General features: G+C 43.3%; 1 protein-coding gene across 1 annotated transcript; it reads left to right on the top strand.

Annotated features, from left to right (window-relative positions):
- The first annotated feature begins 17,553 nt into the window (after positions 1 to 17,553).
- Positions 17,554 to 22,618, top strand: SMIM34 (small integral membrane protein 34). Its single transcript, XM_003927641.4, has 2 exons — positions 17,554 to 17,919; positions 21,729 to 22,618. The coding sequence occupies exons 1-2, from the start codon at positions 17,913 to 17,915 to the stop codon at positions 22,136 to 22,138; spliced, it is 417 nt and encodes a 138-aa protein (XP_003927690.1). The 5' UTR covers positions 17,554 to 17,912; the 3' UTR covers positions 22,139 to 22,618.
- Positions 22,619 to 23,269: the final 651 nt, after the last annotated feature.

A 23,269-nucleotide genomic window follows, 5' to 3' on the forward strand; every position in this document is an offset into this window, starting at 1 on the left:
CATTGGTGTATGACTTCTCTATGGGCACAAGTGAGATGTAAATGCTAGATCAGGCGAGGAGAGATGAGTAAAGGCTGCCAGTGCTTGAAGACAAAAGAAATGGACATAAAGTTATGAATGGGTGGATAGGGACTGTACATTTTTTTTTTTTTTTGAAATAGGATCTGGCTATGTCACCCAGGCTGGAGTGCAGGGCTACAATCATAGCCCACTGCAGCGTCGACCTCCCATACTCAAGCCATCCTCCCCACTCAGCCTCCTGAGTAGCTGGGACTACAGGTACAAGTCACCATGCCCAGCTAATTTTTTTTTTTTTTTTTGAGACTAAGTCTCACTCTGTCACCCAGGCTGGAGTGCAGTGGTGTGATCTTGGCTCACTGCAAGCTCCGCTCCCCAGATTCAAGCAATTCTGTCTCAGCCTCCTGAATAGCTGGAATTACAAGTGCCTGCCACCACACACAGCTAATTTTTGTATATTTAGTAGAGACAGGGTTTCACCATGCTGGCCAGGCTGGTCTTGAGCTCCCGCCCTCAGGTGATCCACCTGCCTCAGTCTCCCAAAGTGCTGGGATTACAGGCATGAGTCACTGCACCCAGCTTCTGTTAAGTCTTTGAGTAAACAGAATCGCTGGGTATGTAAAACAAATCTAAATACAAAAACTGTATTTATTTATACAAATAAATTCCAAAATACTGGAATTTATTGATCTGAAGGTGCAGCGAAAGGCAATCTGGGTACTGCTGCCCCCTGGTGGTCACTTGAGGATATTGCTTAACGCACAGGGCACCCTGAAGACCCGGCAGCCAGCAGGTGCCTGCTGAGGCTGGGTGAGGGGCTCTGCGTGCCTTTACATGCCCTTGGGAGGCTACACTTCTATTCAGCCGTCAAGTTCAGGGAGATGGGACCCATCGTGGGCACGACTTCCCGGCCCCGAGGACTGTGAGAAAGAAACATCTGTTGTTTCAAAGCCACCCAGTCTATGGGAGTTTATTACAGCAGCTGGAATGGACAAAGGCGCCTTCTTTTCCTTCTTTCTTATTTCGTTTCTCATGCAGGATCAGCCTTTGAGTGTGTGACCTCAGCCTCTCCATCAATTCATAAATTCCTGACTGGGAGGGGTCCAGTCCTGCTAGCTCTTGAGGACTTGCTCAATAGCTAACACTTTGGAGATTTCTCTCTCTTTTTATAAACCAGAGATATTAGAAAGACCACACTTTAAGGCAAAATGGGCAGAAAGCTTAGATCTGGTGTATGTTCAGCAATCAGCCCTAGGAGGCGTCTCTAACCTCTAAGGAGCAGCTCATGTGGTTCAGTTTACACTTCAGCCCTAAATACACAGCTCTGCTTCTCATTCCCTGCTTTAGGTGGTCCACGCAAGGATTTATAAGGCAGTAGGCTGCGGAGCCAAGTTTGTGCTACTGCACTTTAGCCTGGGTAACAGAGTGAGGCCATCTCAAAAAAAGAATGAGAGTATTATTGACTGGCTTATTCCACTTGGCTTATTCTGTGGATGGCCAGAGCTCATCCCAGAGGCACAGGGTCAAGGCAGACTCCAGCCCTGGGCGGGGTCCTCTTCCATCACAGGCACCTCACCCACTCCCACACCCCCTCACACTGGGTCCATGGAGACATGCCAGCTCACCTACCGTGCATAGCTTGGGAAGTGGGGGTGAACCGGAGGACCCAGAGGAAACCCACACAGACCTGGGAGAATGTACACCCTCCACTGAGACAGTGGCCTGGCTAGGAAGTGATTTTTTTTTTCTTATCAACTTTATAGCAAAATGGTGTTGAGCAAGATGGCATCATCCAAGGACCTGCTGTATAATGACATGCGTCCGCCATTGTAGTAGCATACAGAGTATTTTCGCTGCCCTTAAAGTCCTGGTTATCCTCCCCACACCCCTCTCAACTGCTGGCAACCACTGATGTTTTTACTGTCTCCATAGTTTTGCCGTTCTCAGAGTGTCACATAGTTGGAGTCATACAGCAGGTAGCTCTGTCATTTGGCTTCTTTCACTTAGTCATATGCATGTAAGTTTCCTCCGTGTCTTTTCATGTCTTGATAGCTCATTTCTTTTTAGCACCGAATACTATTCTGTTGTGTGGATACAGCACAGTTTATTTACCCATTCACCTACTGAAATGCATCTTGCTTGCTTCCGAGTTTGGGCAATAATAAATAAAGCTTGTTATAAGCATCCGTGTCCAAGTTTTTGTGTGGACACAAGTTTTCAATTCCTTGGGTAAATACCTAGGAATACGATTGCTGGATCATATGGTAAGAGTACCTGTCGTGTTGTAGGGAACTGCCAAACTGTGTTCCAAAGTGACTGCACCATTTCGCATTCCCACCAGCAATGAATGGGGATAGAAAATGCCACGTCCTCACCAGCATTTGGTGGTGTAAGTATTCTGGCTATCATATATTATATATATATACACACACACATAATGGAATATATATATTCCTCTCTCTATATATATTCATGTATATATATATGTGTGTGTGTGTATATATATATAATATAAATAATATTTAAAATATCCTATATATATATTCCTCTCTATATATATGCCTATATATCTGTCTCTCTCTTTCATTGTATGTGTGTGTATATATGTATAGAATATAAGGAGAGTTTCTTAAGTATTAACTCACACAATCACAAGGTCCCACAATAGGCCATCAGCAGGCTGAGGAACAAGGAAAGCCAGTCTGAATTCCAAAACTGAAGAACTTGAATCCCAATGCCTGAGGACAGGAAGCATCCAGCGCAGGAGAAAGACGGAGTCTGCGAGGTTAGGCCGGTCTCTCCTTTCACATTTCTTACCTGCTTATATTCTAGCCGAGCTGGCAGCTGATGAGATGGTGCCCACCAGATGACGTGTGGGTCCGTCTTCCCCAGCCCGCTGACTCAAATGTTAATCTCCTTTGGCAACACCCTCCCAGATACACCCAGGATCAATACTTTGTATACAGTCAAGTTGACACTCAGTATTAACCATCACACCCACCATCTGTTTTTGTAAATAAAGCTTTATTGGAACACAGACACACTTCGTTTATATTAATACGATTCATGGCTGTATTCATGCCACAAAGGCAAAGTTGGGTCCTTGTGATAGAGAACATATGAAAAAAAAAAAAAGCTAACCGGTAACTATCACTAAGCCCAGATTTCAGCACTGACGTGTTTTATTGCTTTCCTCTGTGATTGCTTTGGCACGTGCATGTGTAAAATCCACACATCTGACTGTTGCTTTGCTTCCTAGCGCACACAGCTCCCGCCTGTAAACACGGCTGCCTCATTGGCACCCTAGACACCCGGGGAATCCATCTGCGGGGGCTCCTTGCCGGTGGCCCTACTGTTATAGCAGCTTCTCGCCACAGCGGGGCAGAACATCCGTGGGTACCACGGAGCCCCGCTGTGCAAGACTCCCGCAGGTCTCAGAGTGACTTAGGAGCCTGCTTCCAGAGCCTACGAGTCTACACCAGCAATGCGGGTGGGTGCTGAATCGGAGGCAGACGGAATCACAGAATTTCACAGGGCCTTTGGGGTTAAAGTCAGGACAGTTCGCACACGCGGTTCACTTCGCTGTCGGACTGTGAGCCAATATGTTTCTTTTGTTTGTTTTTTCCTCTAAAACTGTTTCCCCTTTTTTTTCTCTTTTAAAAATTTTTTTTTATTTTCTTTTTTGTACAAACCTTTATGTCGAGAGCCGCTTTCAATAGATCGCAGCGAGGGAGAGTTTGTTTCTCTTAAACAGGGGAACATTCCTGCAAGAAGATGCGAATCGAGCACATGAGGCACAGGGATGGAAGTTAAAACAGATTTAATAAAATGTTTGAAGCGAGAGTTGCAAACCTACTCTCATAGAAACGGCTGATTCCCTGAAAGAGTTAATATGTGTGTTGCAAACTCTTGACACTTAAAAAAGTAAATTACCCTTTCAACAGATGATAGCTATATAGTAAAAATAAACAAATAAACTATTTTTTAAAATACTGCCTAGAGGTAATAAAGGGATCCTTATGTCTCCTTTTGGAAATATTTTAAGCACATACAAGAATATGCAGCTTTTGTATACAAATGATGGCATACGGCACACACCGATGGGTGCCAGACTTATTTTCCCCCCATTTAGCAATATATGGAAGATTGTTCTTTTGTTTTTTGAGACAGGGTCTCACTCTGCTGCCCAGACTGGAGTACAGTAGTGGATAGGGCTCACTATGGCCTCAAACTCCTGGCTCAAGGCCGCCACCCCTCTCAGCCTCCCGAGTAGCTGGAACTACAGGTGTGCACCACCATGCCTGCCTGCCTGCCTGCCTTTCTCTTTCTTTCTTCCTTCCTTCCTTTCTGTCTTCCTTCCTTCTTTCCTTACTCCCTCCCTCCCTCCATCCCTTCCTTCCTTCCTTCCTTTTTTCTTTCTTTTTTTCTTTTGTTTTTTTTGGAGTTGGAGTCTCACTCTGTTGCTCAGGCTGGAGTGCAGTGGTGCGACCTCGGCTCACTGCAACCTCTGCCTCCCCAGTTCAAGCCATTCTCCTGCCACAGCCTCCCGAGTAGCTGGGATTACAGGCACCTGCCACCACACCCTGCTAATTTTTGTGTTTTTAGTCGAAACAGGGTTTCACCATGTTGGCCAGGCTGATCTTGAACTCCTGACCTCAGATGATCCACCCACCTAGGCCTCTTAAAATTCTGAGATTACAGGCATGAGCCGCCACACCCGGCCATTCCCTGTTTCTTTTAGTGCTTGCACCGGAGCTCACTGCATGGATCTTCACGCTGTCTTTAATCAGTTCTCTCTCGATGGGCATTTATGTAGTTTCCAGTCTTTTGCTGTTACAGACAATGGAGACAACGGGTCAATGACTCTCTGTGTCTGTGCCCTGTAAACAGGCTCCTACCTAAGTCCTCCAAATTCCTAGAAGATGAATGACTGATTAGAAGTATATACAGTATACATTTTAATAATGCCAGTTATCCTTAAGCATGCCAAGAATAATGACTGGCCTCTATAGCTTCACTGTGTCAGACACCATTCTGACTGCCTTAGATATACGAACCAAACTGTGGAGAAGGCTCTGCGAGTAGCCTCATTTTACAGGTGATCTTTACTCGTCCACTGGCAGTTGAATGAAATATCTTGATAATTTTAATTTGCATGTATATGATTATGAGTGAGGATGAGCATATTTTTATCTATTTAAAAGACATTTGTGGTCGGCCATGGTGGCTTACTCCTGTAATCCCAGCACTTTGGGAGGCCGAGGTGGTCAGATCACCTGAAGTCAGGAGTTCGTGACCAGCCTGGACAACATGGTGAAACCTTGTCTCTACTTAAAAATACAAAAATTAGCCAGATGTGGTGGTGGGCACCTGTAATCCCACCTACTCAGAAGGCTGAGGCAGGAGAATTGCTCGAACCTGGGAGGCAGAGGTTGCAGTGAGCTGAGATCGCACCACTGCACTCCAAAAAAAGACATTCGTGACTAGTTAGTTGTTTGTTTCCTCTATCTTTCTGCTGAGTTGCTGGTCTGCTTCTTTTTCTTTATTTTTTTCTTTATTTTTTTTTTCAAGATGGAGTCTCGCTGTGTTGCCCAGGCTGGAGTACAGTGGTGCGATCTGGGCTCACTACAACTTCCACCTCCAGGTTCAAGCAATTCTTGTGTCTCACCCTCCAAAGTAGCTGGGATTACAGATGTGAGCCACCGTACCCACCTACATTTTGTATTTTTCGTAGAGAAAGCGTTTTGTGGTGTTGGCCAGGCTGGTCTTGACTCCTGACCTCAAGTGATCCACCTGCCTCAAGCCACCATGCCCAGCCAGCTGGTCTGTTTCTTAATGTTAAAGCTTTTGACTATTAAAATATTGGACAGTTTATCGTATGTTTTATAAATGTTTCCCCCATTATCACTGATCTCTTGACTTTTTGATGGCAATTTTTGCTGTAAAGAAATGTCTAACTTTGTTGGATTTATTAGTCTTTTTTTTTTTTTTTTTTTTAATGATTTCTGACTGGTACCACACTTGGAAAAATTGCCACAATCTGGGATTATAAAAATAAACTTACCATGTTTGTTCTAGTTCTTTCATTGCTTTATTTAAACATATGTATATATATAATCTTAGCTCCATCTGGAATGTCTTTCAGTGTGTATTAGAGCTCCAATTTTACTCTTTCTCAGTCTATTCAATTGTCCCATTCATTTCTGAGATAACTCATCTTTTCTGCATTGATTCGAAATGCCCCTTTTATTTTATACTGTTTTCCTGAATGTTTTGAGACTATTTCTGGATTTTATTCTGTTCCACTGATCTGTCTGTGTCCTATTTATGTATGTATTTATTTATTCATTAAGATGGAGTCTTGCTCTGTCACTCAGGCTGGAGTGTAGTGGCACAATCTCGGCTCACTGCAACCTCTACCTCCTGGGTTCAAGTGATTCTCCTACCTCAGACCTTGAGTAGCTGAGATTACAGGTGTGCACCACCATGCCCAGCTAATTTTTGTATTTTTAGTAGAGACAGGGTTTCACCATGTTGGCCAGGCTGGTCTTGAACTCCTGATGTTGGGTGATCCACAGAGCCTCGGCCTCCCAAAGTGCTGGGATGGGATTACAGGCGTGAGCCACTGCGCCCAGCCCCCTGTCTGCCTGTTCATATGCCAGAATCAAACACTTTTAATTTCTGTGGCTTTCCAATATGTTTTAACGTCTTGTGGTGACATTTTTGTTCATTATTTTTTCCCTGGAATTTCCTTGGCTATTTTTGCATCTTCGATTTTCCATAAGAAACTTTAGCATCAACTTCTCTCTGTTAATTTCAATGAGGCAAAACTCTCAAGCTCTTTGTTTAAATAAGAAATCTAACAGATTTGTGTATCCCTTGTCTCCTGTGAGAGCAGAGAGAAACCAAAGAAAGTTTGCAACGTCTTACACCTTTGAGGAAACAGAGGTATCAATTTAAATCTCTTCCAGAGCCAATCAGCTTGCATCTTAACCTTTGAGGAAGTTAGGGTTGCTTTTTTTGGGCATAGCCTCAACTTCTGAAATCTGGGTGATTTACTTACTCCTTTGTTAAAATGACATCAGTGAGGATAGGTATTTGTTTGTTTGGAGACAAAGTCTTCCTCTTTTCACCCAGGCTGGAATGTAATGACCCAGTCTCAGCTCTCTGCAACCTCCACATCCCAGGTTCAAGTGATTCTCCTGCCTCAGCTTTCTGAGTAGCGGGGATTATAGGCACCGGCCACCAAGCCCAGCTAATTTTTGTATTTTTAGTAGCGACAGGATTTCACCATATTGGCCAGGCTGGTCTCGAACTCCTGACCTCAGGTGATCCACCCACCTCAGCCTCCCAAGGTGCTGGGATTACAGGTGTGAGCCACTATGCCCAGCCAAGGATAGGTATTTGTGATGCAGGATCTATCTGTCACTTTCTGCAGCTGCAGAAGAAAAAGGAACATATATATGTATATATATTTTTTTAATTTTGCTGCAACTTGGCTGTGATTTTTCAAGCCTAAAAGTTGGAACGTTATTCGTTGGTACCAAGAGAAAGAAATGTGGGTCTGAAAAGCACAAACTACGTCATTGGAAAGGAAAAGAGAAGAATAAAATCATTAAATGGAGCATTTGGCATTCAGTGTAGTATAGAAAACAAAACACCAACATGACAATAACAAAGTAAGGGAAATTTCCATTGGAATTATACTAAATTTGTAGATTAATTCAGGGAGAATTGTCATCTTTATACAAATGAGTCTTTCTACCCTAGATTAAGAAATATATTTGAATTTAGTCAAATCTTCCATTTGTCCCTCTGTCATTTAGATTCTCTTAATGCAAATTTCATGTATTTATTATAGTCTTGGGTGTTCTATCTTTGGGGGTTCCTATTGTAAATGGAATCTTTTATTCAATTACATTTCAAAGATATTGCTGTTAGTATAGATTCTTGAATATTGTTTCGTAAACATGTTTATTTTCTGCCCACTGAGCGTCCTGAATTATCCTGCTCTTTCTAATGGTTTTGCAATTGATTCTCTTATTTTTTCCAGTCGTACAGTCAATGGTTATGTTTGCCTCCTTCTTTCTGGTTTTTGTGCCTTTTCCTCACTCTTGTCTAATTGAATTGGTAATTCAGCACAATACTAAATGGTGGTGGTGATAATGGATAATTGTGTCTTATTCCCGACTAACCTGGGATGCTTCTGTCATTTCAGCATTGAACATAAGTCTAGTTGCTAACTTGAGATCATCACGGAATGGATTTTCTATTATTGAACAACTCCTCCTGCAAGTCTTTTAACGCACTCTTAGATCTATTGCCTAATATTATATTTAGAATATTTACATCTATATGCGTAAGTGAAGTTGGTCTGTGTTCCTCTTTTATTGTGGTTATTTGATTCTATGGTTATTGCTAGGGAATCGTTGATACACAAGCTTCATTGGAATAATTTGGAAGCTTTTCTCTTTTCTCCATACTCTCTAGAACACTTTTAAAACATTAGTGTTCTCAGTTCACCAATCAATAAAGGTTTAATACGATACACTTGTGAAACTGTTGGAATCAGCTGCTTCTCTGGGTCAATGACTTTTTATCAAGGTTTTTACCATCTCTGCGGTAAACGATATTTTCTGATTTTAAAAATCTCTTTTGGGGTCAGTTTTGGTAATTTATACTTTCCTAGAAAATCATCCATTTGGTCAAGGTTTTGAATCTATTTGTGCAGAATTGAGCAGAGGGATTGAGGAGTCACTTATTTGATTTCCTCTGTATCTACGATTATTTCATTCACAATTCTTATTTTGTATATTTTTCTCCTTTATTTGTTTATTAGGGTACTCTTCTTTCTTTTTTTAAGGAACCAACAGCTAGATGTATTATCGATTTTTTTGTATGGTTTCTTTATTTTTGCTCTCATCCTTTCCAATTACTTTTTTTCTTTGCTTTCTTTGGGTTTATTTTGTTATTCTTTCCTTAACATCATTAGGTGCTTAATTTCAAATTTTAAAGCAACCCTACTGAGAGGAAATTTACATACCATTGTAAGGGTATGGTCAATAATTTTTAGTTAATTTATACAGCTGTGAACCATTACCACAATCCAGTGTAAGAACATTTCCATCAACCCCGAAAGGTCCCTCCCACCTGCTTGTGTCAATCCTCGCCCCCACCTCTTGCCCCTGGCAGCCACTGATCTGCTGTCTATAGAGTTTTGCTTTCTCTAGAAATGTCATATAAATGCAGTCTTACACCTTGTGGTCTTCTGTGTCTGGGTTCTTTCACTCAGAATAATGTTTGAAAGTTTCATGCATGTTTATTGCTGAATTACTTGTAAGGATTTTGGTTTTGCATTCACAGTTAATGGACATTTGGATTCCTTCCAATGTGGGGCTATTTCAAATAGTGCTGATATGAACATTATGTACAAGACCTTGTGTGGACATGTATTTTATTTTTCTTGGGTACATAACTAGGAGTGGAATTGTTGGGTCATATAATAAGTGTAACTTTTTAAGAAAATGCCAAACTGTTTTTCAGAGTTGCTGTATCATTTAACATTCTCACCAGAAAGGTATGAGAGTTTCTGTTTTTCCACATCTTTACCAGCACTTAGTATTGTCATTTTTTAAATTACAGCCATTCTAGGGGGTGTGTAGTGATATATTATGGTGGTTTTAGTTCTTCTTTCCCTAATGACTAAATAATGTTGAGCATCTTTTCATGTGCTGATTAGCCATTTGTATTTTTTCCTTGGTGAAACATCTGCTCAAATATTTTTTCTACTTTTTATTAGGCTGTTTGTCCTCTTTTATTAAATTGTAAGACTATTTCATATATTCCAAATGAAAGTCCTTTATCAGATATATGACTTGCAATTATCATCTCCCCATCTGTGTTGCCTGTATTTTCATTTTCTTAATTGTATTTTTTGAAGTTTAAAGTTTCACATTTTGATGAAGTCCAATATGTCAGTTTCTTTTCTTTTACAGATTGTGTTTTTTGATGTTCTAGCTAAGACATATTTGCTTAATGCTAGGTCAGAAAGATTTTCTTCTGTGTGTGTTTGCAGAAGTTTTATAGTTTTAGCTCTTCTATTTAGGTTGATAATCCAGTTTGTATATGGTGTGAGGTAAGGGTTTCAGTTCTCTTTCCTGGTATATGAATACCCAATTTTTCCCAGTAATATAAATTGGAAAAACTATCTTTCTTTCCTTCTTCTGTAAATGTATTATTATTTTTTTCTTGTTTATTAATGTTGGCTATTTCACATAGGTTCAGATATGTACTGTTTTGCAGTTATTTTCCAGATAACATTTTACTTTTAGTTTTGATTTTTTTTGACCCAATAACTTTTCAAGCCTTAATTTCCAAGTGGCAAGACTTATTTTTTTAATTTTTAAAATTAATTTTTATTTTTAATAATTGTAAAACTGATTTTTCTACTTTTTAAAAAAGTGCTCTGGCAGTGTGGTGGCTCACGCCTGTAATCCCAGCATTTTGGGAGGCCAAGGCAGGTGAATCACCTAAGGTCAGGAGTTTGAAACCAGCCTGGCCAATATGGTGAAACCCTGTCTTTATTAAAAATGCAAAAATTAGCTGGGTGTGGTGGTGGACACCTGTAGTCCCAGCTACTTGGGAGGCTGAAACAGGAGAATCACTTAAACCTGGGAGGCTGAAGCTGCAGTGAGTCAAGATAGCACCACTACACTCCAACCTGGATGACAGAGTGAGACTCCATCTCAAAGAAAAAAAAAGTGTCATGAGGTGTCCTTTACAGCCAATATACGATATTTTATGTGTGTTAAAATTCCTTGGTTCTTAAAAACAAAGTATATATCATATGTTCAGAGCATAGAGTTTAATATATATCAAATTACGTCTGCCTTCTTAGCCATATCAATTATACATTTTTATTTCTATACTTAAACATTGCTGCTTACTTGTTCTTTTATTCACTGAGCAGTAAATTTAAATTATCTAACTCTAAACTGTTTCTTCATTTTTTTCTTATTTTCTGTAAGTTTTTCTTTATGAGATTTGATGCTGATTTAAACAGAAGCACCATTCCATAAAATACATCCACCAGTGTGTGCCACATACTACGGAGTTCACCATTGCCGCAGCAACCCCGGAAGTTGCTAATTTCCAACAGCCTGGAAATTAGCACTCCTTTTCTAAAACTTTCTGCATAGTCCGCCCACTAATTTGCATATAATTTAAAGTAGGTGTAAATGGGGCTGCAGAACTGCCTTTGAGCTGCTGCTCTGGACACGCTGCCTGTTGGGTAGCCCTGCTCTGCAAAAGGAGGGCCTCTGCTGCTGCTGTCCACTGCTGCTTCAATAAAAGTTGCTGTCTAATGCCACCAGCTTGCTGTTGAATTCCTGGGTGAAGCCAAGAACGCTCTCAGGCTATACCCCAATTTGGGGGCTTGCCTGCCCTGCGTCAAATAACCACAAACTTGGTGGCTTAGAACGTCTATTCTCTCTTATTCTGGAGTCCAGGAGTCCAAAATCAAAGCATCTGCAGGGCCCTACTCCCTGTGAAGGCTCTAGGGGAGTATCTTTCTTTGCTCTTCTGACCTCTGGTGGCTCCAGGCATTCTGTAGCCTGTAGCTGCAACACTCCAATTCCTGCCTCCGTCTTCACATGGCCTTCTTCCCTACATCTCTCTTTTTTCCTTTTCCGTCTTATAAGGACACTTGCCATTGGATACAAGGTCCACTGTAACCCAGGACGATGTCACCTCAAGATTCTCACCTTACTTAATTCTGCAAGAGCCTTATTCCAATAAGGTCACCTACTGAGGTTCCAGGTGGACATATCTTTTAGCGGGACACCATTCCACCCACTGCACCCACTAATTAAGTTCTGTGCCTTCTACCTTCTAAAAATCTCTTGGATCCATCGACTTTTCTCCAGGCTTGCTCCCACTGCTTCTTTCAGATACTGTCATCTCTGGCCTGGATTATGCCTGCAGCTGCCTAACTGATTGCTCTGCCTCCAGTTCTGTCCCCTCTTCCATCCACACTCTGTAATGCAGCCTGAGTGATCTCAGACAGGCGGCTTTAGTCTTTGGCTGAGCATGTGCTGCAGACTGGCTCGATTGCTGGAGCCATCTTAATGCTACAGCAATTGCCCGCAGTCGGTTCCTGACTTAGGCCAGTGAGAGCCATGCAGTGAGATTTCCCTGGCTGAACAGGCAGGAAAGCCCCTCTCCCCGCGTCTACTGGTGGAACTGTTGAGGTGGGAGTCTGAGCACTACCGGCCACAGCTTGTGTGCTTCTCTGCAGTTGGGGGAAATTAGGCCGACCTGCAGGGAGAGGCAGATATGGAAGACAGGATAGGGATGGAGAACTCTGAGGGGACCCTCCTCCCTGCATCCAGCCCCTTGGCTAGCTCTCCTCTTCCTCTCTGTTGCTCACATGAACCAGTAAACTCTCCCCTGTTGCTAACTCTGAGAGGTGGCTCTGCACCCTGGAGCATCCTCACTGTAACCATCATCCTTACAGACAAGACTCATGGGATCTGATAACCACACAGATTTATTTCTGCCCCTACTCTTTCTTTAAAATCTTTTCTGTGGGCCCTCCACACTGGGGTTTGATCTTTCCCTGCCCCTCTGGGCATGTTAGGTTGGAAAATATAGTCTGAATTCAGTAATTAAGATGTGCAGTCTCATGTCATAAATAAAATTCTGAATTTGATTTAAGGTTGAGGCTCCTCCCTCTCCCAGCTAGGGCCTGCCGTGGGCAGAACTGCAGCTGGGAGAGTTCAGGTGGCATCTTGCTTTCATCCGAACTCTTCCGTTTCTGTGCCCATGCCTCAAACTCCCCAGACTCGAAAACTGTGGTTTCTGGCTGGGATCGCTGGCTCATGCCTGTAATCCCAGTACTTTGGGATGCTGACGCAGGTGGATCACTTGAGGTCAGGAGTTTGAGACCAGCCTGGGCAACATGACGAAACCCCAACTCTACTGAAAATACAAAAATTAGCCAGGCGTGGTGGTGGGCATCTGTAGTCCCAGCTACTTGGGAGGCTGAGAAAGGCGAATCATTTGAACTCGGGACATGGAGGTTGCAGTGAGCCAAGATTGTGCCACTGAACTCTAGACTGGGCAACAGAGCAAGCCTCTGTCTCAAAAACAAAACAAAACAAAACAAAATTGTGGCTTCTGACCTCCCTAGAACTGAAGGCAGGAAAAAGAGAGCACTGAGAGAGCAGAACAATCTTGTCTGTCTGTTCTCTAGTGTACATTAGCAGAGGCAAGTGTTTAGAGCTAATGCCTCCCCTGTGGGCACATTGTTCAAGTCTTGAAGACCCAGAAGCATCATCTGGCCAACTATATCAGGCCGGTGTTCAACAGGGGCCCCATGTGGCAGCTAGAAGCATCAGCGCAGAGAATTGCTCAGATGCTAGTCCTCTCTGATTGGCTGAGGAGGCCAGGCCGCCCACTCTACTCATTAGGTACAGAGCCCTGGGAGTCCTGGTCAACCCGGAAGGCTCTAAGAGGGACGTGAACATAGGTTGTCCTGCCAGCCAGGCAGCCAAGGGTGCAAGTAATGAACTGAGAGAAGAAATGAGCTGTGATGATATTTGCCCTTTTCGTCTTCATTCCGCAAATGTCATCATATGTTAATCCCCCCTTTTCTAAATAATGGCAAAGGGATAAAGTGACTTGGCTGCAATCCCACAATTAGTAAATGATAAAGTCCCTACTGGAAAATGGTTCTTGCAGTTCTAAAGGCCGTGAGCTTTCCTTTGAACCTCCCTAGAGATGAATCCCTACATGCTGGAGAAGAGAACAACGAAGTTAAAAGGAAGGGCAAAGGTGACATATAAATTAAAGATTTTAAAGATATGCGATGCCTCTTTAACCTCCAGCAGAGGAAAAAGCATCTGGAGTCTGTGCTCTTAGCTGGGAGGGGATGCAGGGGTCCTTTATCTGGAGAAGCAGGGCAAAGAAGAGACTCAGTTGTTCTCCACAGGGGTCCTTTACTGTCATTTTTAATGTCTTTTTACACTGCAGGGCTTCGGAGCTAACCGATGAGGTCTGCCTCCTCTAGAAAATCCTCCTTGGACAGAATGTCAAGTGTGGATATGAACATTTATTTGTTGACATTTTCAAAATGCCAATCCTGACCCCCTGAAATGCAAAGACACTTGTTTCTTTTCTTTTTAAAATTTCTTTTGGAGTCAAGTTCACATCATTGCCACCTTCGCTCCCAATTTAGACATCTTTCTTCTAAGCTGACTGGCTCCTCAGCAGACAAAAAAAAAAAAAAAAAAAAAAAAAAAAGCCATTGCCCTCTGGGAGAGTTGGGTCTTTGATGTCAAGGGGACCGCAGGATGTCGGAATTCTTTCTCCCAGAACTGTGGCTCACACAAATATTTACCGGGTGGTTGGCTTCGCTTGGTTGGGTTCAGGGAAATATTTGCCTAGGCTGAACCAGAGGCCTAAAGAAGGAGGTATCCACAGTCCGAAGAAAACTCTTGGCCCGCGTGCTGGTACAGGCTGTTCCATTCCGCTGTTATGTAAGCACTGGGAGCGACAGGAGGCTGGCGTCATCCACTCGGCGTAGGAAGGCGCAGCAGCTGCCGGGCCCCACGATGACCATGATCCTGACCACTCCCCACCAGGGACAGGACACTCTATGAGATGGCACCATGAGGCCAGATACAGAATCCTTCTTTAAAAGTAGCATTTGTATGTTTCCATGAATACCTTAAACTTTGTTTTCCCACCGCCTATCAGGGCTTTCTGTTAAAGAAACAACAGGTAAGCCTGGCGTGGTGCCATGCCCCTGTAATCCCAGCTACCTGGGAGGCTGAGGCAGGAGAATCGCTTGAACCTGGGAGGCAGAGGCTGCAGTGAGCCGAGATCAAGCCACTGTGCTCCAGCCTGAGCGACAGAGCAAGACAAGACAAGAGAGAAGAGGGGAGGGGGAGGCGAGGGGGAGGGGAGAGGAGGGGACAACAGCGAGAGATTTATATTGAAGCATACGATGCCTACCAAAAAAGTGGGCACAAGGATGCAGCTCTATGAAGTGTCTCAAATAGAACAAACCTGTAAAACAGAATAACCAGCCCCAGAATTCCCCTCATGCCCTCGTTGCTTACCCTCCCCTGAAAAGAATCCACTATCCTGCCTTTTAACATCAGAGATTGCTTTTACCCAACGGGGAGAGTTTAAGGTCGTGGATGTGCCTCCACAGTGACAGTGTATGATTTAACCTTTGGGGAAGTGATTGAGACAGTTCCCGACACGGGACCCTGGGTCCTGCGTGAAGGTGACATTTAGGATATGGAAGCAGAACGACTTTGGTGTGGATGACCCACTCTGGCACCCGTGAGCTGTTGGGCCAGTCACTTCCCTGAGCCTGAGCCTCTCTCTAAATGGGGATAATACTCCTGCCTTGCAGGATTCCGGGAGGTGTGGGAAGCACTTGACGGAGATCTATTCCCTAACATCAGCGCCCTTCCGACGCGGACTAGCCGGGACCCGCTGTCCTTCTGCGGCACCATTGTTTTAGAGCTTATGATTCCCCACATCTCATGCCAGCGTCCTCCTGAGCCGAATGTCAACTCTGTTGACCTCACAAATGACACACTCTCCAAAGCCTCCGTCTCTGGCACATCCGCTGCCCAGTGCGCTCTCCCTGGTCCATTCAGACACCTCCCTAGGTAGCAGCTCTTCCCACACAGAGCCCCAGGCTTCTCGCCTGCCTGCCTTGGGACTAAGGACATGGGATCGTGTTCATTCTTCACCGCCTTCACCTTGCAGATGAGGAAACTGAGGCTCACAAAGGGGAGGGGGCTAGCCCAGGGTCATGCAGCATTGGCGTGGCTGGAGCCAAAGCCCTGACTCCCACCCTCATCACCGCCACCTGCCCCTTATTATCGCAGATCAGGTGCTCTCCCCTCGCACCTTCCACCAGCACTGTCCAAACCCCTGTCTGTGTGGCAGAGGGGGAATACCACAGTCCGTTCCATAGCAAGAGACAGCAGGAGCCAAATTAAACTTCAACAAAGACTTATATATAACAAACAGGGGCATTTATTATTGAATAGGTAATGCACATATGGTTAAAAATATTTTAAGTGTGAAAATATTTAGTGAGAATTCTCCCCCCCTCCTCCCCTATATCTACCTGGTTCTCTCCTCCACTAGGTAACTCCTCTTCTTAATTTCTTGAACATTCCACTGGTGTTTTAAATGTCTGCACAGGCAAAATCAGGTATCTATGCTTCCTCTTCATTTTTCATACATGGTAACATGCTCTCTTCTTTACCTTTTACAGTTAACAACACACCTTAGAGAACTGTATACATCAGTACAAAAACAGCTTTCTCATTCTTTTTCATGGCTGTGTAATACTCCATTGTATATGTATATTATAAATTTTAACAACTTTATTGAAATATAATCCATATGCATAAAATTCAACCATTTAAAGTATACATTCAATGCTTTTTGTATATTCACAGATTGTGGGCAGCCAGCACACAATTTTAGAATAGTTTTATTACCCCCCAATAATGCTATACCCTTAGTTATCACCCCCCAATCCCTCCCCCTAGTCAATCATTAATCTACTTTCTGTCTTTGTAGATTTGCCTATTCTTGGCATTTCATGTAAATGAAATCCTACAATATGCAGTCCTCTGTGACTGACTTCTTTTATTTAGCAAATGTTTTCAGGGTTCATCCATGTTATAGCATATATCGGTACCACATTTCTGTTTATTGATGAATAACATTCCATTGTATGGATAAACCACATTTTATTTATTCATTCATCAGTCGATGGACATTTGAGTTGTTTACATTTTTTGCTATTACAGATAATGCTGCTTTGAACATGTGTGTTCAGGTTTTTGTGTGAACTTATGATTTTATTTCCTCCGGGAAGATATCCAGGAGTGGAACTGCTGGATCATATGGCTTATTTTACAGCTTACTTACCCAGAACTCCATTAACAGGAACTTCATCAAATTGTATCTTAAAAACCAGCAACCATCACAAACATGGCAGGTTAAAGTCCTAGAGTGAGGACTGGGGGAAAATGGAGCTGGAAACAATGGTTGGATTATTGAACTTGCTAGTCTTCCAACTTTTCCTTCCCTGCTCCTGGGGAAACTTTACTCCCAGACACTTATTCTAGCACTTTCCAATTAAGCCTACCTCAACTCCAGTGGGGTCTGTGACTCTGGGAAGGAGAAGAGCCATTTCTCACCACCTGGCACAGGAACCCACTGCCCACTGACTGCCCAAGGCCCCTCAGTGTGTCACCCTGGGGGTGGCACTCCCTTCCTGTCTGGGTTTCCTCATCTGGGAGACTGTCCAGAGGAAGCTGGTGACTCTTGACCATGGCCTTTCCTGGCCCTATGATGACAGATCTCTGCCACACCTGGCCATCTGCCACACCTGCAACAGGTGCACAACACAGGATAATTCAATAGCCATCCAAGGTCTAAGCTGAGAGCCACCTCAAGGAGAGCTTCTGGCCACCTCAGCTCACGATGGGACCTGGGAGAGCTGGAGATTCTTTAGTACAAGCACGTTTTAAAAAATTGTTTTGATTGAGAACTTCTTAACAAGTCCAAGCTGGGAAGTGCTTTCTGTTCTGATGCAGCAGAAGACAGAGCGAATTGGATCCTCTGACTAATTGCATGAGAGCGAAGTCATCCGCTTACTAAGTTTCTGCTTGGTGCTGCCCTAAGATTATTGGGGGATCATATTACTCCCCGCTCAGGAAACTGAGTGCAGCCCAGCTGCAGTAGGACTGATCCTTCCCTAGGAGAAGGAATTCTCCTTTCACCATCTTCCCCTTCTGTACACGGCAGCTGCTTGAATTTGCCCCTCCAAGAGTCAAGGACAAGACCACCCCATGGAATGTGAGTACTCAGCTATAATGCAAGGATTGGTGGTTTGAGGTTTACTTACATATTTCACGTCATTAAATTACAAGTGCAAAATGACATGGAGGGAGAGTTTTCTCTCTTCTACAGGATATGTTGGTCCAAAGGTAAAATGTAATGTATTGCAATAATTAATATAGTGAGTTTCTTTCATGTGGAAAATGGATTGGTTTTTATAACTTAATGTTCTGTATGCAGTTCTTAGTTGGGAATATTTTATATGTACTTGAATATATTCCATTGTTCTATGACAATTTCCAGAAAGTTATATGAGTTAATACATGAGTTCCAAGTTTCAATAAGTTCTCTTTCCCTAATATAAGGACACTGTTTTCTTGTTGGGTTGATTTGCTGTCAGTTATTGTAATAATTACGGGAAATTTTTGCCTTCCTTACTTTAATATCTCAAACCATTCACCAAACAATGGTGTAAAATTTATGCTCTCAATTTATGTTGTTTCTTGAGAGTGACTCATTTTACATAATTAAATCTGTTCACTGTCCTGGGCTTTGTCACATGTCGTTTGAAAAGTAATTTTTAAATAATTTCTTCCTTCATGTAAAAGTAATAAGCTCATTCACTCATTCTGGTAACTAACTATAATTAAAAAAAAAATACTGACTTCGCTGAGTCTTGCATTAGCAAAATGAATTAGCAGAAAACAAACACATAATTATCAAACGGGAAGCATTTTGGAACACCTTGAGTCTAGCCAGTGGGCTAGGAGATTGATCCTATGATGTGTTTTTAAATACATCTGTGTTCACATAGAGCAAGAAACAGGGGTCTGAACCAGCAAAGCCCCACTGGGAAGCATTTCACAGGATTGCACCCTACACCCTTGGTTTTCATTGTTTCATTTTCTCCACTGCCTCTCCAAGTACAGAAAACAGTTTTGAATTAAACAGCAATTGAGATCTTAATCGACTGGTCTTACAAGGGCACACAACGTCTTTACCCAGGGGCACTTCACCAAGGAGACCAGAAAAGTATCAACTTGTACACTCTTTCTTTTTAAAAATAAGTACACGCGGTACCAAGTGCACAAAAGGGCATGCGGTGAAAAATGCATCCTCTTCCCCCAGGTCTCTTCCCCAGAGATAACTGCAAATACTAATTTCTTATGCATTCTTTCAGAGATGTTCTATACATACAAAAACTACAAGCAAGTAACATATAACTTCCCCCTTTTTTACAAGTGGTGTTGCATAGCATATCACGATTGGCTTGTTTTTTTCACTTACTAACATTTAGTATCATAAAAAAAACTCCTTATTACTTTTTATGACTGCATAGCATTCCACTGTGCAGAGGTTCCTAAATGAATTTCCCCATTCCTCAGTTGCTGCTATTCAAGCTGCTTCCAAGCAGTCGTCATCACAAGCAGGTCTGCGAAGACTAACCTTCAGCATATATTGTTTCTAGATGTTCTAGAGCATCTTTAGGATAGATTCCTAGAGATAGAATTGCTGGGTCAAGGTAAGTGCATTTGTAATGCTCCTAGATCTTGTCTGTGTGCCTCCATGTTGGTTGTATGAATTTACCAGCAATAATACAAGGGCCTGCTTATCCTGCAGACATATCCACATAGCTTATTCTGAAACATCATGAATTTGCAAACTCGACAGGTAGCAAAATGTTATCTAGTTGTCATAATTTTGTGGTTTTCTTATATGAGTGATATTGTGAAACTCTTCTTATGTTGAACGTTCATTTTTTCCCTATGAACTATTTGTCCATATCTTTTGCACACTTTTCTACTGCAGTTTTGAACTTTTTCTTACAGAACCGAAGGCTATTTAGAAAATCAGTGATATAGATGGCTCTTTGTCATCTACCTCATGGCTTTATGGTATGAAATAGCTTAAATTTTTTTATGTAGTTGAACTTAATTTCTATTTCATCCTTTATGCTTCTGAAGTTTTATTATGCTTAAAAAGGACATTCCACTCTGAAGTGATCAAGAAAAAATCTGCCATGCTGTATTCTAGTACTATAAATTGTTTCACTTTTTATGTTAAAATATTTGATTTATCTGGACTGTGTTTTTCAATCTGGACCTACTTATCAGGTTATATGGTGGAGGGATGAGTATCTAATGCTATTTCCACCAAAGCTACATATTGAATAATTCATTTTTTCCCTAGCAATCAGAAATGCTCCTTTATTAGGTAGCTACCAAATTCTAAGTCTTATTGATGCTGTTTTTATTCTGTTCCATTGGTCTGCTTGCCTGTGTTTTCAGCATCACACTGTTTTAGCTGTTGTAGCTGTTTATTTTTATTTTTATTTTTTAGGATGGAGTCTTGCTCTGTCACCCAGGCTCAAGTGCAGTGGTGCGATCTTGGATCACTGCAACCTCTGCCTCCTGGTCTCAAGCACTTCTCCTGCCTCAGCCTCCCAAGTAGCTGAAATTACAGGCATGCACCACCACACCCACTTAATTTTTGTATTTTTAGTAGAGATGGGGTTTTGCTGGCCAAGCTGGTCTCGAACTCCTGACCTGAGGTGATCACCTGCCTCAGCCTCCCAAAGTGGTGGGATTAAGGTGTGAGTTGCTGCTCCTGGCGCTGTTGTTGTTTCATAGGGAGAGTTGTATCTGGTTCTGAAGAATCCCCAACCCACACACTCTACAAAGTCCAGCAAGGCCCAGCTGGGCTGTGTGCATATAAAGCATTCACTTATTGAAAAAAATGTAAATTAGTTTTTCTGGCTGGCTAATTTAAAATTTGTGGCTAGGCTAATTCATTAATCATTCTTTTTTATTCAGATTTTTTTCTAATTATTTTTGACAGTTGATTTTTCTTTTCTCTTTCTTTTATTTATTTATTTCTTTTTTACAGGGTCCCATGCTGGAATGTAGTAGTGTGAACAGTTCACTGCAGCCTTAACCACCTGGGCTCAAGCAATCCGCCGGCCTCAGCCTCCTGAGCACTTGGGACCACAGGCTTGCACCACCATACCTGGCTATTTTTTTTATTTATTGTAGAGACAGGGTCTTGTTGCATTGTCCAGGCTGGTCTCAACCTCCTGGGTGCAAGCGATCTTCCCACCTAAGCCTCCCAAAGTGCTGGGATTACATGCATGAGACAACAGTTGCTTTTTCTAAATGAATAGTCTGTCGATTTCACAAAGAAATTCTATTGATATTTTTATTGCTATTATGTTTGTTGTATAGATTATTTGAGGGCTAACTGACATCTTCATGATGCTGTGTCTCCTATCCAAGAACTTAGTGTTTTTCTAGGCATAGTGGCTCATGCCTGGAATCCCAGTGCTTGGGAGGCTAAGGTGAGAGGCGCTCTTGAGACCAGGAATTCAAGTCCAGCCTGGGCAACATGGCGAGACTCAATCTCTACAAAAAAAAAAAAAAGAAAGAAAGAAAGAAAGAAAGAAAGAAAGAAAGAAAGAAAGAAAGAAAAACTAGCCAGGCATGGTGCCACATGTCTATAGTTCCAGCTATTTGGGAGGCTGAGGCAATAGGATCGATTGAGCTCAGGAGTCCGAGGCTGTAGTGAGCCATGATCATGCCACTGCACTCCAGCCTGGGTGACAGAGCGAGACTCTGTCTTTCCGAAAACAAACAAAAAGCATAGTGTTTTGGACTCTTTGGATTTTTAAAAATATATGGACATACCTGTTGTTACACTCCTGCTCATGCCTCAGAGAAGGGCTCTGAGCAGCGCCATGTCTGCATGACCATGAAGGCTCCAGTGTCCTTGGTGTGGCCAGGCGGCCCTCAGCCCAGGACGCTGGGTCTCATCTGGACCTCTCTGTTTCTCAGGGGCCAAGTGGACTCCTGAAGCCTCCAACCAGACCCAGGCCAGCATCCTCCTGGGGCTCCTGCCGGGTGACCACGCCGAGGGGAGGAACGCCACCAACTCCACCAGGGCCCTGAAGGTGCCAGATGGAACTAGTGCCGCCTGGTACATCCTCACCATCATCGGCATCTACGCGGTGATTTTCCTCTTCCGGCTGGCCAGCAACATCCTCAGAAAGAACGACAAGTCCTTGGAAGATGTTTATTACTCAAATCTGACCTCTGAACTCAAAATGAAAGGGCTCCAGGACAAGGTCGCCAAGTGCCCCACACTGATCATCAGCAACAGAGCCGTGCTGCAGCCCTGCCAGGCCCGCCTGGGGCCAAAGGGCGGGAGCAGCGGGCCCCAGACCGCAACCCCAGAGAGCCCCTGAGAGCCAAGGCCAGGAGGCCTTCCCCAGGGTGGCCGCAGACTTCTTGGAGGGGAGCAGCTTTGGGTTTATTCGGAGCCCTTGGGTAGGGCTGGGGTGCATCGCTGACTGGGGTGCCTCAGGCTGCCAGGTTGTGACCAGTGCCAACCACCAAGTTCCTTCTCAGGCTTCCAGGTGCTTGGAGAAGAGAGAGCCGAGCAGCGGCTTCTAGCCAGATTCATTCTTCCCTGGGAAAGCCTGTGCCGTGGAGAGCTGCACTGTTCCAGGGTTCTCAGAGGAATCCGAGTGACTCCTGGGGGCATGCAAGGCGGTGGCTCCTTGTCACGGGAAGAGTAAACTTGGATTAAAATTCAACCTCTGGGGAATCACGTAAACTGAGCAACTAGTTCTCACCTGGGACATCCGGGGGTTGGGGACAGATTTAAAAGGCTATTTTACTTGAAAGACTTCGGCTCGAACATAGGACCAAGGTTATTAATAACAGAAGTTGAAAATTATTCATTTTTATTAAAATAATTAGGTATGTCCAAAAAAAAAAAAAAAAAAAGCACTGGAGCCGGGTGTGGTGGCTTATGCCTGTAATCCCAGCACTTGCGGACCCTGAGGCAGTAGAATCACTTGAGCCCAGAAGATTGAGTCCAGCCTGGGCAACCCAGCAAGACCCCATTTCTACAAAATTGTTTTCTGTTTGTTTGTTTTTTGTTTTTTTATAGATGGAGTTTCACTCTTGTCACCCAGGCTGGAGTGCAGTGGCAGGATCTCGGCTCACTGCAACCTCTGCCTCCTGGGTTCAAGCAATTCTCCTGCCTCAGCCTCCTGAGTAGCTGGGACTATAGGCATGTGCCACTACACATGACTTTTTTGTTTTGTTTTGTTTTGTTTTGAGACTTTTCCTGCCTCCAAAAGGCATGTCCTCGCCTTGTGAGAGACAGTGGGTCTTGTGGGAGTAACAAGTGTCACCAGACGCCAGGCTGGAGTGCAGTGGCATGACCTCAGCTCACTGCAACCTCCGCCTCCCAGGTTCAAGCAATTCTCCTGCCTCAGCCTCCTGAGTAGCTGGGACTACAGGTGCGTGCCACCACACCCAGCTAATTTTTTTGTATTTTTAGGAGAGACGGGGTTTCAACATGTTGG

The sequence above is a fragment of the Saimiri boliviensis genome, chromosome 18 (assembly GCF_048565385.1).
Source record: "Saimiri boliviensis isolate mSaiBol1 chromosome 18, mSaiBol1.pri, whole genome shotgun sequence".
Taxonomy (NCBI): Eukaryota; Metazoa; Chordata; class Mammalia; order Primates; family Cebidae; genus Saimiri; species Saimiri boliviensis.